The 14,125-nt window shown below is 44.3% G+C and overlaps 1 protein-coding gene across 1 annotated transcript; it reads right to left on the bottom strand.

The window, feature by feature from the left end:
* Positions 1-1,339: 1,339 nt before the first annotated feature.
* Positions 1,340-13,789, bottom strand: LOC146196370 (uncharacterized). Its single transcript, XM_084596979.1, has 6 exons — positions 13,778-13,789; positions 10,706-11,384; positions 4,755-4,834; positions 2,668-2,742; positions 1,769-2,489; positions 1,340-1,420 (listed from the first exon to the last, which is right to left on the bottom strand). Coding segments are annotated over exons 1-6 (1,569 nt in total). The 3' UTR covers positions 1,340-1,418.
* Positions 13,790-14,125: the final 336 nt, after the last annotated feature.

Here is a 14,125-nt window from a genome sequence, read left to right as displayed (position 1 = left end):
TCACCGCCATACATTTTGCGTTCCTTGTTGTCGAACAAATGTCCTTTTGATTGCTTTCTGCCCAACCCAAGTGCAGAACGGAACCGCCTTCCCTCCTCCATCACATCAACTGAAGACACATTGTCATTTAGGTCTGCCATTTGTAACCATTTTTACGTGAATATGTAGCAATTTTTTTTTGTTTTTGTTCCTGAGCCTACTTATCAGTATGTATTTCACTGTTTGAATTGTATTGTGTTCTTTTATTACATTTGTCATTCTTGTACTTTGTTTCATTCTGTTTTTGATTGTAATTCCCACCCCCTTTGTAATGCTCACAGGCTCTGAGGGTAATGTAATAAATGAATTAAAAAAATAAATATTAACGCTCTTTTTCCGAACATTGTTTCCAAACCCACTGTTAATTACGAACGAGGTTTTATCCAAATATTTTTACCATAAGGTCCTTTGCACAGAACAAAAACTTTACTTCGAAGAGCCTATTTTTGAAACTACCTTCAGGTCCCACAACAATGCTATGTAGACAGTGTAGTCACTGAAGAAAGCTTTAGCAGATGCTGATGGCATATATTAAGAAAACTACTGTTTACGTCTTACAGGTTTGCACGTTCCTCATGCCAGAAGTTTGAACATTCTTCCCTCGATGCAATATGGTTGATTACACCACGAATTCTAAAGAGCCAGTAGTTCCTCCTGACGCTTCCATGTCAACGAAGCTTATTTGCAGCGTCTGTATAGTTGGCAACATTCTCAGGGCAGATTGCAGTTGTTAAAATTGACAAACCAATCCAGGAACTATACTTCCCCCTTCGCTCGCCATCTTTTACGGTATTCCATAACCTCCTGAAGACCTGGAGGCCCCTTCATAGGAATCCTCAAGTTCATCAAGTCCCTTCATAGGCAAACACAAGATAATGACTCGTATAAGGGGGCTAAAATTATTCCAGTTACTAACTTCATGGTGTGACCAGGCAGTGGCTTGTTATGAATAATGTGTCGACAATGAAAAAATAAATTGAAGCCCTTCACTAAATCATTTCTGTGTCGCAGGCGTTAAACTAACAATCGGCTTTGATGTAGGAAACCGCCAAATAGGAAGAGTGATCAGGGCTCAACTTAACGCAGCCTACTCATCAGACATCTGGAAACATAATTGTTGCTTGAAACCAAACTTTTCAATACCGAAACTAAGTCTTAATCATCCATGCCCTAAGGCAAGTAAAAACGATTGTTGTGTAATTCGGAAACACACGGATTTGGAGTCAATACAAAGCTGCTGCCTTTTGCAAGTAGCGTATATATATATGAACACACGAAAGCAGAGTTCCACGAAGCAAAATTTTTTATTCCTAATTTGTATTTGTTACGGCCAGCGTCGCTACACTTGCCTTGTCTTAGGCTATTCAGGTGCAGAGCATTTCTGAAAGAGGAGAAACAAAGACATAGGTGAGCACTCCTTATAACTATCGGGACATTAATCTCGTGCGTAGTGGTAATTGCATTAACTCCTAAAAATCTTGGCGCAAACTGCGCTTTAGTATTATTATAAAGTTAAAAGAAAACAGGAATTTATGCCAGATTTATGTGATTGAGGTGCCAGACTTAAAGTTATATAAACTGTTACGTACATCAAACAAGCTAGACTGGGCGTTCAAAATATTATATGCGTACATTTGCTAAGATTGTCTTCTAGATAGATGGTAGTTATAAAAAATATTTAGTTCTGCCCTTTTGAAGCCACACAGGAAAAAATTCTTCAGTTACTCACACTTCTTCTTGCGGAGGAGAGCACCGTAGTGGAAGGGGCTGCCGAGACCATAGCCGTAATTCAGGCCATAGCCGAGAAGACCGTGGCCGAAACCATAGTGGCCAACGCCGTATCCGAGGGTACCAACACCATAGCCGTAGACTGGGGCGGCGTGGTAGGAAGCGATGGCTGGAGCGGCATGGGCAACGGTGGCCACAGCTGGAGCGTGGTGGACGGTAGTGGTGGCCAGAGCTGGAGCGGCGTGGACGGCAGCGATAGCCGGGGCCGCGGCGTAGGTGGCAACTGGAGCAACGTGAGCGACGGTGGCAACGGCTGGGGCAGCGTAGGTGGCGATGGCTGGGGCAGCGTGGGCCACAGTAGTAACGGCTGGAGCAGCGGCGTAGGTGGTGGCGACCTTGGTCACGGCTGGAGCAGCGGCAACAACTGGTGCAGCGTGGTAGGCAGCAACACGAGTCACAGCTGGGGCGACAGCGTAGCTGGCGATAGCTGGAGCGTGAGCGACGGTGGCGACAGCTGGGGCATGGGCAACAGTGTGCACAGCTGGAGCGTAGCCAGCGTAGCCAAGGCCGTAGCCGAGACCACCGTAGCCAAGACCGTAACCGAGGCCTCCATAGCCAAGACCGTAGCCGAGGCCTCCATAGCCAAGTCCGTAGCCGAGGCCGTAGCCGGTGTATCCAGCGAAAGCGCTGGTGGCAAAAGCCAGGAGAACACAAGCACGGATCTGGAAAAAAAAACGGGATGCAAGCCTCATTGAAAAACGCGATGCCTATAGTTATTACTGACAGCCGTGCTCTGTGTTCAAAACGTTTTGCCTACATGCAGCAAATATTCCTATATTCGTGATTTCTAAGATGGATAGCAGCTCAGCCCTGTTTTCTCAGGACTTGTTGATCACTTACCATGGTAGCTTTAGAGCTGCTGCTGAGCCAACTGCTGATCAAGGAGCTGCTTCTAGTGCTTTTATACCCGGTCTGCTGCAAGAATACGTCACAGTTTGAGGAACGCCCTTTTAACTTCTTGCATGAAAGTTGTAGAAGCAAGGTTGATTTTCGCAACACGAGAGGCTGTTGCCCGTTTCTGTTCAGCATACAGTAGAAAAGCTCGAGCTATGTGCTCTCAGAAAATTATTGATTCCCCTCTCGGCAGCCACTCCGGCACTGATACGTGGAGGAGCAGTAAAGATGCAGCAGATAAAAAAGAACGCATAAGGGTCCTTTCGTGACCTCAGAGTCTCCACGCTATCGTACGTATGTACGTGACAGTTATAACTAAGGTACGCGGCGAAATACTGGGCGGTGTATGATTAACAGCGAAGGGGAAGTCAGTTTTTTGAAATGAGGATAATACGCAGCATACGATCTGATGTCTGAGAGCTGGTATGTAGGGCATCTTGTATTGAAACGCTGGCCCTTTGGTCCTACGGCCTTGTTCCTCGTCACTTATGACTTTGGGACATTTATTTCTGCAAACTACGAAAACAATAAACTCCGCAGGAGCCGAAGCAAAGCGATGAAATAATTTTTAGGAATATTCACAGGTACGATACCATTAAGTCTATGGACGATTGGGAGGGCACATGATAGTGATAACTGCGATAATTTGAGTTCTTTATATTTTGCATTTCAGGGCGGAAAAACTGCATAAGGAATAAGGACGTGTAAAAATATCTTCTTTATGTGTAAGAAAAATCCGAAAATCATAAGAGAACCGTGTCCCCTTTGCCAGCAGTGTCTATTTTTGAACCAGGAATTAGGTGTGCAGTGCGAGACATCGCCAATTGGAATAATACCGTGAGAATTTATTACATGCTTTTGCATTGTTGCAGCGCCAGAACTAAGCTAGTAACAACCAGCAGTCACAAGCTACTCTGTAAAACGTTAGCATACTTGCAGTATGTATCATCAGCAAGCGCACACGAGGTGACGTGAGCTGTTTTTCGTTTTTGCCTGGCTTTGACAAATTGTATTTCACCAAAGCAAAGTCAACAGAAACCACACAAAGCGCTATTTTCATATGCTGTTTATATATCACACATCGTGACCAGGCAGCATAGAACGCCTTGAATTGACACGGAGTGATAGCAAGCCTCTTCTTGGCATCAAAAATTACACAAGCGCACCACATACACTTCGAAGAAATACTGGAGTTAACTTCAGGACTAATTTATACTGATCTGTAACGAGGCTCGTCTCTGCAACTCCTTCCCAATAAATTAGAAATCATTCAGTGAAACTCCACACATCTTGGCTTGTTATTATGTTTATATTTGTCGAGTCTCGGTGTCATCCTAATTTTCTTTCGTTTTCTTATTTTAAGTACAAAATTGTTTTGGATCAAGTGGAATGTGCTCTGAAAGAGTAAGTAGTCTCTTGTAATATTTATGTTCTCAAATATTTTGTTTTAATGATCGGCACTTTTCTGAACAGATTTCTGTTTTCCATCTCAACGTGACGTATTGGTGGGGTACGGAAAGAGCTTGCTAGTAGAAACGTAAATTTGCGATACGGCGAGGAGCAGGAACGCAGCTAGAAATTCTTCCATAATGAGAAGAGGGAGAGGAGGGCTCTTACGCATTTTGGCACATAAGTAGCAGGAGTTCGTGTCTGGTGCAGCGAGTGTGCTTCGGTTTATATTCTTATCTTCTCTAACTTCATATTAGGTTCCTTCGTCTTTCAGCTAGTCTGCTTCGTTTGCCAGGACGGAATCTCATTTTTGATCCCAGTAAAATTCTTATGGTTATTATAAACTGTGAAACCAGAGAGTAACGTAATTCGCATACCAAGTTCTCAAAAATAATTTAGCAAAGGGCAAATCGACATGAATTTCTTGTGGCCGTGGTCGTGCACTCAAGAGATATGAAAACGTTTTTATTACCGTACTTTAAATCGCACATGTGCTGGCGTAAGTACACATGCCTCGGAAGGCATTGAGGGTCCAGTATTTACCAGTCAAATTTTAACGCGATAGCTTTAAAGGCACCGTTTACCAAAAATCCAGCGTCGACAGCCATCCTCTGGTGTTGACGTTTTGAGCGAACATTTTCGAGCATGACGCTGGAAACGACAACTGGAAGCAGAAATGGCCGAGCCAAAGCAGGACGTAGAGTTGCCTGACGTTACGTGTTGCAGGAGCTGCTAATTAGGGCTTCTCCTTTCATATGGGTGGGGGATATTAGAATCAGCCTGCCAAGACCCTTACATTGGCGTCATTCCTAAGCTATGCTAACACATTCATACGGATTGGTCAAAGTGGGGTTTTATATGATGGCTAGAACCTACGATATCGCGTGATATCCTTTAAGGTGGCTCTTAAGTATCCCCATATATTTTTTTACAGAATTCCTATTTCTCACTTCTTTTGGCCAAGGGACTATAGGGGGTATTCACGTGACGTCACAACTAACGTCAGTATGCAGCCGACGCCATCTTTGCGTCCTGTTCTGACTAGTACTAGTACGGGACGGCGGTTAGCTTAGCTGTTCGTGTGCGTCCGTTTGCTCTGTCACTCTGCCTCATGCCAGCACATTTGTTATGAAACCTCAATTGGTATCATGAGTGACCGATCGATTTATCAGCAAAGTGTGCATGATGCGGACAGAGACTTGTACGAAACAAAACTTTGGTACCGATCCGTATGCAGTCAATATGCGCAACAGCACGATAAGCATCGGCCTGTGCCCACGCATAAATTTGTGCGAAATTCATGAATTCCTTGTTACACGGACGAGCTTCGTCACAAGAAACCAATCGCAAGCCTACTGACCACTCGAAGAACGCAACTACGTTACAAGCGGCTGGGTTAAGAGCCGCGGTTGAAGCAGACGAACTCGCTCTTTATGCAAATACGTCTAACGTTTATACCAACTAAACCGCTGAGTTTTTGTAGCTGATATTCTACATATAAATGGCGTTTGGTAGTCAGTATCCTTTATACAAAACTTGTTTGGTGTACTTACCTCAATCGATCAGAAGAAGTCGGATGTTTACATCGTCTGTGGCGGTAAGGAAGCAAAAGAAACAGCTGCCACAGGCCACAGCGATGACACCGGTGGCGTCACCTCGTTGCCTTGCGGGCTCGAAATTACTTTCTGCAACAAAACTCTTGAAATAGAGCGCAGTTTTGGCCAAGCTAAACATGATTTGTTATTTTGAGATAAATAAGTTTATAAGACCCTTCAAACTTTCTCCAAAACAACTCTGCCTGCCTACGTCCCTTCGCCGAATCTGCATGCGGTCTGCTTTGATTAGCAGCCGACACAGACGATGCGAACATCTGACTTCTGATCGAATGAGGCAAGTACGGCAAACATAATGTTTAGCTAGCCCTCTTTGAAGCACTTTATTGCAGCAAAACACGACGAGTAAGTGTTGGCGGCGCGCTGCATGCATGCGCATGACTGGAAGCGACACATTACCGCACTGCTCTTTTACCGGGAATACATCTTCCGAGTGCGTGAAGAACAGTCGTGCAAGGATAGTGACAAGAGCTGGCTGCTAGGGAACATCCGAAAGATTCCAGTCCATCCCATTTTGACGTACATTTCTCATATTTCGTGATACTTGTGCGGTTCAGCCGTGTCAGCAACCCGTGACGTCGCATCTCGGTGAGGTGTCTCATTCGAGTTGAGTTGTTCGCGTGTACTTCCGGAACCTTAAAATGCCGAGGTCGTTTGCGCAGCTCTTCTGCTTCCGTTGTTTACACTGTGCACGTGTCTATTACAGTCTTCGATAGCTCAATAAACAACATATAGCTGCTGATGCCCCTGCTTGTAAAACCAGTAGAACCGCACGACAGCACTTGATACGTACGTTCACCCCGTTAGTTTCGTGGACACAAAAATGGCCGACTGCGCCTCAATTACCCACAATGCACCGCGCACAGCGCGTCAATGAATACCCCCTATAAGCGATGAAAAGCGATTTTTCTTTACTTTATCATTTTGAATAACATTTAAATACCTTGAGACAATTGTGCTAAAGGCAATTTGGCCGAATTTCCCGAAAATAAAGGCTCCTTTTTCGAACATTTTTTTCCAAAGCAGTGTTGTTTACGCACGAGTTTTAATAACAAATATCCTTTACCATAAAGGTCCTTTGCACCGAACGATAACGTTACTTCGAAGAGCATATTCTTTATATACCTCCAGGTCCCACAAAAATGCTGTGGGGAGACAGTGTGGTCACTGAAGGAAACTTTAAGCAGATGCTGGTGACATATATTAGGAAAACTACTATTTTAGTCTTACAGGTTCGCAAGAATTTCATGCCAGAAGACTCAAAATTCTCCCCTTGATGCAAAATGGTTGACTACACCTCGAATTCTAGAGATTCACTAGTTCTTCCTTACGCTTTTATTTCAACGAAGCGAATATTATCCTTTGCTGCGTCTGCGTAGTTAGCAACTTTTTCAGGGCAGATTGTAGAAGTTAAAATTTACAAACCAATCTAATCACTATACTTCCCCATTCGCTCGCCACATTTTACACTATTCCTCACCTCCTGGAGACCTGCAGGCCCCTCCATAAGCATCCTAAAATTCATCAGGTCCCTTCATAAGCATCTGCAAGTTCATGACCCATATAAGCGGGCTAAACTTGAACCAATTACCATCTTTATGATGTGACCAGGCAGTGGCTTGTTATGAATAATGTGCCGACAATGAAAAACTAAATTGAAGCCCTTCAGTAAATCATTTCTTCCTCACTAGAGTGAAACTTACAATCGGCTATGATGAAGGTAAAATGCAAGATAGTGAAAGTGATCAGGGCTTTACTTAATGCCGCCTTTTTATCAGTCAGCTGGGAGCTGAATTTTCTCTCGAACCCACTAAGTCTTTATTATCAATGCCCTAAGGCAAGTAAAAACGCTTTTAGTGGTTAATTCTAAAACACGAGGAGTTGGAATAAATACAAAGCCACTGTCGTTAATACGGGGTTTTACAAGGATGACTTTAAGTAATTTAAAAAAATAGTCGGTACACAATACAAACGAAATATTTCCGGGAGCATACTCCCTGTCCTGGCCCACATAATATTCTGCAAAACTTCTCTAATTATTCATGTAATTAACAAACACCCACTTATTAACTTTTTATTATTGTATTTGGGGGGTTGGTCCCAATGTAAAAATTGATGTCAAGAATGATATACGAAGCCATATCAGTTTTTGAAACCGAGAAAAACTCCTTTTCTAGAGGCCTGCAGTTCGAGGAAATCCTACATTTTTTTCCGCACGCAATCGAAACTGAGCGCGCCAGAAGAGGCTAAAGTGTGAGGCAAGCGCAGCGTCCGCTGGTGACGTGTCGTAATGAATGCAGCGCCCGATTCGAAACGCGCGTGCTAACTTCCCTGGCTAGGGAGCCTCGCCGCCCATCTTAGACCGCGGCGAGCAATATAGTCTGCTTTGTTGCTCGACGTAACAGAAAGGGCAGTTAGTCATCGTCAGATATCGGAACGCCGATTATGAGAGCCTTGATAAGCGCTGGCCTGGCACCCTTCCAGTTGGATTACTTCCGGAGGGAGCTTTTTTATCTGTTTAATTTCGTCGCTAGATTGGTGGAAGGAACGCAACACGCTTCTGTGACAGCGTGCAGATTGTCGTTGAACGTTAAACGGTGTTGTTATATTGTCATAATTTCTATTGGCTCGATTGCTGTACAGTTGAAAATTTTGTTCTTAACGTATCCGCTGAGGAAGCTATTCTGTGATGAGAAAATGGGTGACCTAGACGGTCAGGTTGTTTTTCTCCGACGCCCGAAGTTTTGGTTAGGAAAGGTTCATTCCTGGGATTACAAGGCCGAAGGAAAATAATGCGGTGGGGCTTTTTCATCCGGAAGCCTAAAAACATTAGTTCTTTTACACGACCAGTGATAGCTCAGCCGCAAATTCAGAGACGGCAACGTTTAGAGTTTAGGGTTTGCAGCTGTGTTTTCAAAATGACCAAAGTGGAGCCGGGCTGGCTCAGTACGCTTTGGCAACTTACCTAACGCTTGCTCACGGATGAGAGCAACGTTGCGAGGACATCAAAGTCATCAATTCCATCCATTGTTGTTTTTTTTTTCTGAACATGGACTGACACAGTAGTCTAAATCTATTAGAAAATCATATTAGATACCATGGGACCTCTCGCTGTATATTCTTGTACATTGTTTTTTTATTGAAAAATAAACTTTCAACTTCAACCTCGACTTCAATATCGATATCAATGGGGGAAGGGTCGGCACACAGCGATCAGGTTGTTGTACAGCGTACAGTATGGATGCCAGCTCCATGTCTATTACTGCGCTTAATTAAGCCATTACAATGTCCACATTCACGGCTGTGGAGTATCGGAGTTGCGCTGGCGTGGCCATCCCCACAATTAACACGATGTGACGTGACACTTTAATCTCAGGCGGCATTTCCACACATTGAAGTGATTTGAAACACTTGCACTGCAATGAACTTGTCAAATGCGCACCAAAAAAAAAAGCATATCAACTGCAAATGTGTGGGCCTTTTGAGAAACAGGAGCTAATACATGCTTAGAACAACCAGCAAGAACAACAACAGCCCCTGCCGCTCAAACCCACCTTGCTACGCTGACATACAATTTTTTTCGGACACCGTTCACCCCATATGCAGGGATTATATGAAACTGGAAACTCAAATTAATGGGTAAATAAATGCATAATGACGACTGAATTAGAGCTCGCCGGGCAGTCATAACAGAAGTAGCAAGTATACAAAAATACAAGAAGGACTTATTGCTGGGCTTGTTGCAGCATTTTCAAAAAAGGACGAAGCGCTAACAGCAGATTCACATGAAAGGAGGCACGGACAAGCGCTCATCCGCTTGTGCGCGTCCCCTTTCATGTAAATGTGTTGTTAGCGCCTCGTCCTTTTTTGAAAATATACAAAAATAAAACTGCGGCTCAGCCCATCGGGGCTTTTAGAACCGATATCCTCATGGCTGACTATGACTATCCTTTTCTTTCGCCGAGTGATGAAGTAGGCGATAACGCCGGACGCGGTCTAAGCTCAAGCGCCTACGCTCTCTAGCCAGGGAAATTAGAACGCGCGTTTCGAATTAGGCGCCGCACTCATCACGACACGTCACCAGCGGACTTCGCACTTACGCCGTACTTCCAGCGCTCCTCGTGCGCTCAGTTTCGGTTGCGTGCGGAAACAAAGAAAATATTTTCTTCGTTTCAAAAACTGATCTGGCATCACCTCGTCCACGCCATCAAACTGCCCCTTGGAATTAGGCGTCCAACTAAACTAATTAAAAAGTAAATAAAGAAAATTTGTTAATTACACAGATTAAAAAGTAAATAATAACATTTTGTTAATTATACTCATAATCAAAGACGTTTTGCCGCAAGCTATGTCCGCTTGGGTAGAGAGTGTGCTTCTGCAAATAATATTTGTACGTTTTCAGTCTACTATTCTTTTAAATACTTAAAGTCTTCCCGTAACACCCTGTATATTAAACACACTAGGCAGCAGAGTTCAGTAAATAAGATTTATTTATTCCTTCCTAATTTGTATTTGTTAAGACCAGCGTCGGCAGACTTGTCTTGTCCTCCTAGGCAATTCAGGTGCAGATAATTTCTGAAAGAGGAGAAAAGCAGACATGGGTAAGCACTCCTTATAACTATTAGGCCATTAAATTAGGGCATAACAGTAATTGCGATAAATCCCCGAAATCCCTGGTGCATGCTCCTCATTTGTAATAATATAGAGTTAAAATAAAACAGGATACATACCAAAATTAATTTGATTATTGTCGGAATTGAAGTTAATATAAAATGTTGCGTACTTTAAACAAGCTAGACTGGGGTGCTTGGTAATAACATGGCTATATTTGCTAAGGTTGCCCTTCAGGAAGAGGGCAATTACAAAAAAATTTAGTTCCACCCTTCTCATACTACGTGAGGAAGAATTCTTCAGTTACTCACACTTCTTCTTGCGGAGGAGAGCTCCGTAGTGGAAGGGGCTGCCGAGACCATAGCCGTAGTTCAGGCCATAGCCGAGAAGACCATGGCCGTAACCATAGTGGCCAACGCCGTATCCGAGGGTACCAACACCATAGCCGTAGACTGGGGCGGCGTGGTAGGAAGCGATGGCTGGAGCAGCGTGAGCAACGGTGGCCACAGCTGGAGCGGCGTGGACGGCAGCGATAGCTGGGGCAGCGGCGTAGGTGGCGACTGGAGCAGCGTGAGCGACGGTGGCGACGGCTGGGGCAGCGTAGGTGGCGATGGCTGGGGCAGCGTGGGCAACAGTGGTGACTGCTGGAGCAGCGGCAACAACTGGAGCAGCGTGGTAGGAAGCAACGCTAGTCACAGCTGGGGCGACAGCGTAGCTGGCGACAGCTGGAGCGTGAGCGACAGTAGCGACAGCTGGGGCAGCGTGGGCAACAGTGGCGACAGCTGGAGCATGAGCAACAGTGTGCACAGCTGGAGCGTAGCCAGCGTAGCCAAGGCCGTAGCCGAGACCACCGTAGCCAAGACCGTAACCGAGGCCTCCATAGCCAAGACCGTAGCCGAGGCCTCCATAGCCAAGACCGTAGCCGAGGCCGTAGCCAGCGTATCCAGCGAAAGCGCTGGTGGCCAGAGCCAGGAGGACGCAAGCGCGGATCTGTAAAAAATAAAATGTGGTATGCATAACTGATTGCAAAACAAGGTGTCTAGTTGTTACTGACAACAGTGTCCCGTGTCCAAAATTTCTTGCCTATATGCAGCAACCATTGTGCCTTGCGATATCGACGGAAAGTCAACCCTGCTCTCTCAAAAAGACTTGCTGAGCACTTACCATGGTTGCTTTAGAGCTGCTGCTGAGCCAACTGCTGATCTAGGGGCTGCTTCGAGTGCTTTTATACCCACTATGCTCCAATACTACATCACAGTTTGAGGAACGCCCTTTTAACTTTTACCGTGACAGAGAAGGAAGCAAGGTTGAATTTCGCAATAGGAAGTGGTGTCACCGGTTTCAGTTCAGCATACATCAGCAAAGCTCGAGCAATGTGCTCTCAGAAAATTATTGATTCCAATCCCGATAGCCGGTCATCAAAATGCCAAGCCTTAGCGGAGTAATCGTGATCACTTCGGCTATGACACGTGGACGAGCGGTAAAGATGTATGCAGGAGATAAAAGAGAACGCATTAGGGTCCTTTCGTTGCCTCAGAGCCTCCACGTTATGGTACGTATGTACGTGACAGTTATAAGTAAGGTACGCGGCGAAATATTGAGCGAAAGGGAAAATCTGTTTTAGTGAAAACGGGATAATACGCAGTATTCGACTTTATGCATCAGAGTTTGCGTGTGATGTAGTTATAATTAAAACACTGGCCCTTTGTTCCTACTGCATTGTGCCCAGCCACTTATGCCTTCGGGATATTTCTCTTCTGAGCTGCTGGCTGCAAACTACGAAAAATAAACTGTGCAGAAGCGAAAGCAATTCGATGAAGTACTTTTTAGGAATATTCGCAGTTATGATATCGTTAAGTCCGCCAGAAGGGGGGGGGGGGGATTGAGGGTGCAGGATTGAGGAGTGCAGACAGTAGCAATAATCTATTTGCCGCACGCAATTCGAAAGTTGGAGAGGCATTTTTGTTTTAGCGGGTTTATGATTAAGATGATGATGAAAGCGGGTAATTGTGTTCTTTACATTTTACATTTCAGGGCAAACATACTGCATAAAAATAACAATGTAGAAAGATATTTTCTAGAGGGGCAACAAAAATTTGAAAATCATAAGAAAACCCGGTCAGCATTTGAGCAGGGCCTATTTTGGAAACAAAAATTAGAAGCATAGCTCGGGACAACAGTAGTTAGAACGATGCTGCGAGCTTTCGTTAGCTGCTATTTTGCATTGTTGTAGCGCCATAACTACGGTATTAACCACCAGCTGTCTCAAGCCACTTTTTTTATAAAGTTAGTATACTTCCAGTTCGTATCATCAGAGCGCGCAGACGAGGTGACGTGAGGTTTTTTTTCCTTATTGCCTGGCGTTTGACACATAGTATTTCACCAAAACAAAGTAAACCAAAACCACACATAACGCTATTAATACGCTATTTACATACGACACATCGTAATCAGGCAGCATGGAACGTGCTGCGTTGACACAAGTACACAAGCACACATATACATTTCAGCAAAAAAGAAAATTTAATAGCTGGCCTAATTTACAATGATCTGGAACGAGGCTCTTCTCTGCAACGTATTCCCAATAAATTACAAATCCTTAAGTCAAACTACACACTTCCTGCCTTTTTATTATGTTTTGAATGGTTGCTACTCGGAGTCATCCAATTTTTCTTTCGTTTTCTAATTTTAGGTACTAAATTGCTTTGGACGAAGTGAATTGCGCTCTGAAAGAGTAAGTAGTCCCCTGTAATATTTATGTTCTAAAAAAAATTTTGTTTTGAAGATCGGCACTTTTCTCAACAGATTTCTGTTTTACATCTCAACGTGAGGCATTGGTGTGGTACGGAAAGAGCTTGCTAGGAGTAGAAACGTAACATTGCGGTACTGCGAGGAGCAGGGACGTAGCTAGAAATTCTTTAACAAGGAGACGAGGGAGAGGAGGGCTCGTACGCGTTTTGTCCCATAAGAAGCATGAGTTTGTTCCTTGTGCACTGTAGCTGGTGTGCTTCAGTACACGTTGTTATCTCGTATGACTTCATATTAGGTCACTTCGCCTTTCAGGTAGATTCTTTCGTTTGCCAGGAAGGATTCTCATTTTTTATATCCTATGGCTTGTATACAACTGTGAATACAGAGAGTAACGCAATTCGCGCACCAAGTTTTCAAAAATAAACTCTCGTAAAAATAACGACAGAACAACCTGAAATTCTTGAGGTCGTAGTCCTGCACTTAAGAAATATGGAAAAGTTTTTATTTCAGCAGTTCATATCGAACATGTGCTGGCGTATCTGCACACGTCTCTGCAGTCTTTAAGGGGCCAATAATTAGCAATCGGAAGCTAATGTGATAGCGTTAACGGAACCGTTCTCCGAAAATCTTACTTCAGCGGCCATCCTCCGGCGTTGGCGTTGTGAACGAAAATATTCAAGCATGCAGCTGAAATGGCCGAGCCGTAGCAGGATGTAGGGCTGTCTGACGCTACATGCGTTTGGCAGGAGCTGCCAACTACGGCTTCTCCTTTCATATGGGTGGGTGATATTAGAATCAGGTTACCAAGACACTTGAATTCACGTTATTCCTAAGCCACAAAGGCAAATTCTTTCGACTTGGTTAAAGCGGAGCTTCTTATGAGGGGTAATAAACTACGATATCGCGTGATATCCTTAAAGGCGCCGCTTAAGTATCCCCATTCATTTTTATTGAAGTTCCTCGTTTTTCACTCTTGTGTG

The sequence above is a fragment of the Amblyomma maculatum genome, chromosome 3, assembly GCF_055883805.1.
Source record: "Amblyomma maculatum isolate TAMU_Amacu chromosome 3, ASM5588380v1, whole genome shotgun sequence".
NCBI classification, from domain to species: domain Eukaryota; kingdom Metazoa; phylum Arthropoda; class Arachnida; order Ixodida; family Ixodidae; genus Amblyomma; species Amblyomma maculatum.
The sequence above is the reverse complement of the archived record's forward strand: the minus strand, read 5'-3'. Positions and strand labels throughout refer to the sequence as shown.

Bases quoted from the DNA above. Each gene is read 5' to 3' on its own strand.
- LOC146196370 (XM_084596979.1), bottom strand. The intron at 4,835-10,705 runs GTGAGTAACTGA...TTCTGCTTCCAG, and splicing joins TCTCCTCCGCAAGAAGAAGT to TTGTCGTTTCCAGCGTCATG. The intron at 2,743-4,754 runs GTAAACGGTGCC...GTATTCTTGCAG, and splicing joins CTGTCGACGCTGGATTTTTG to CAGACCGGGTATAAAAGCAC.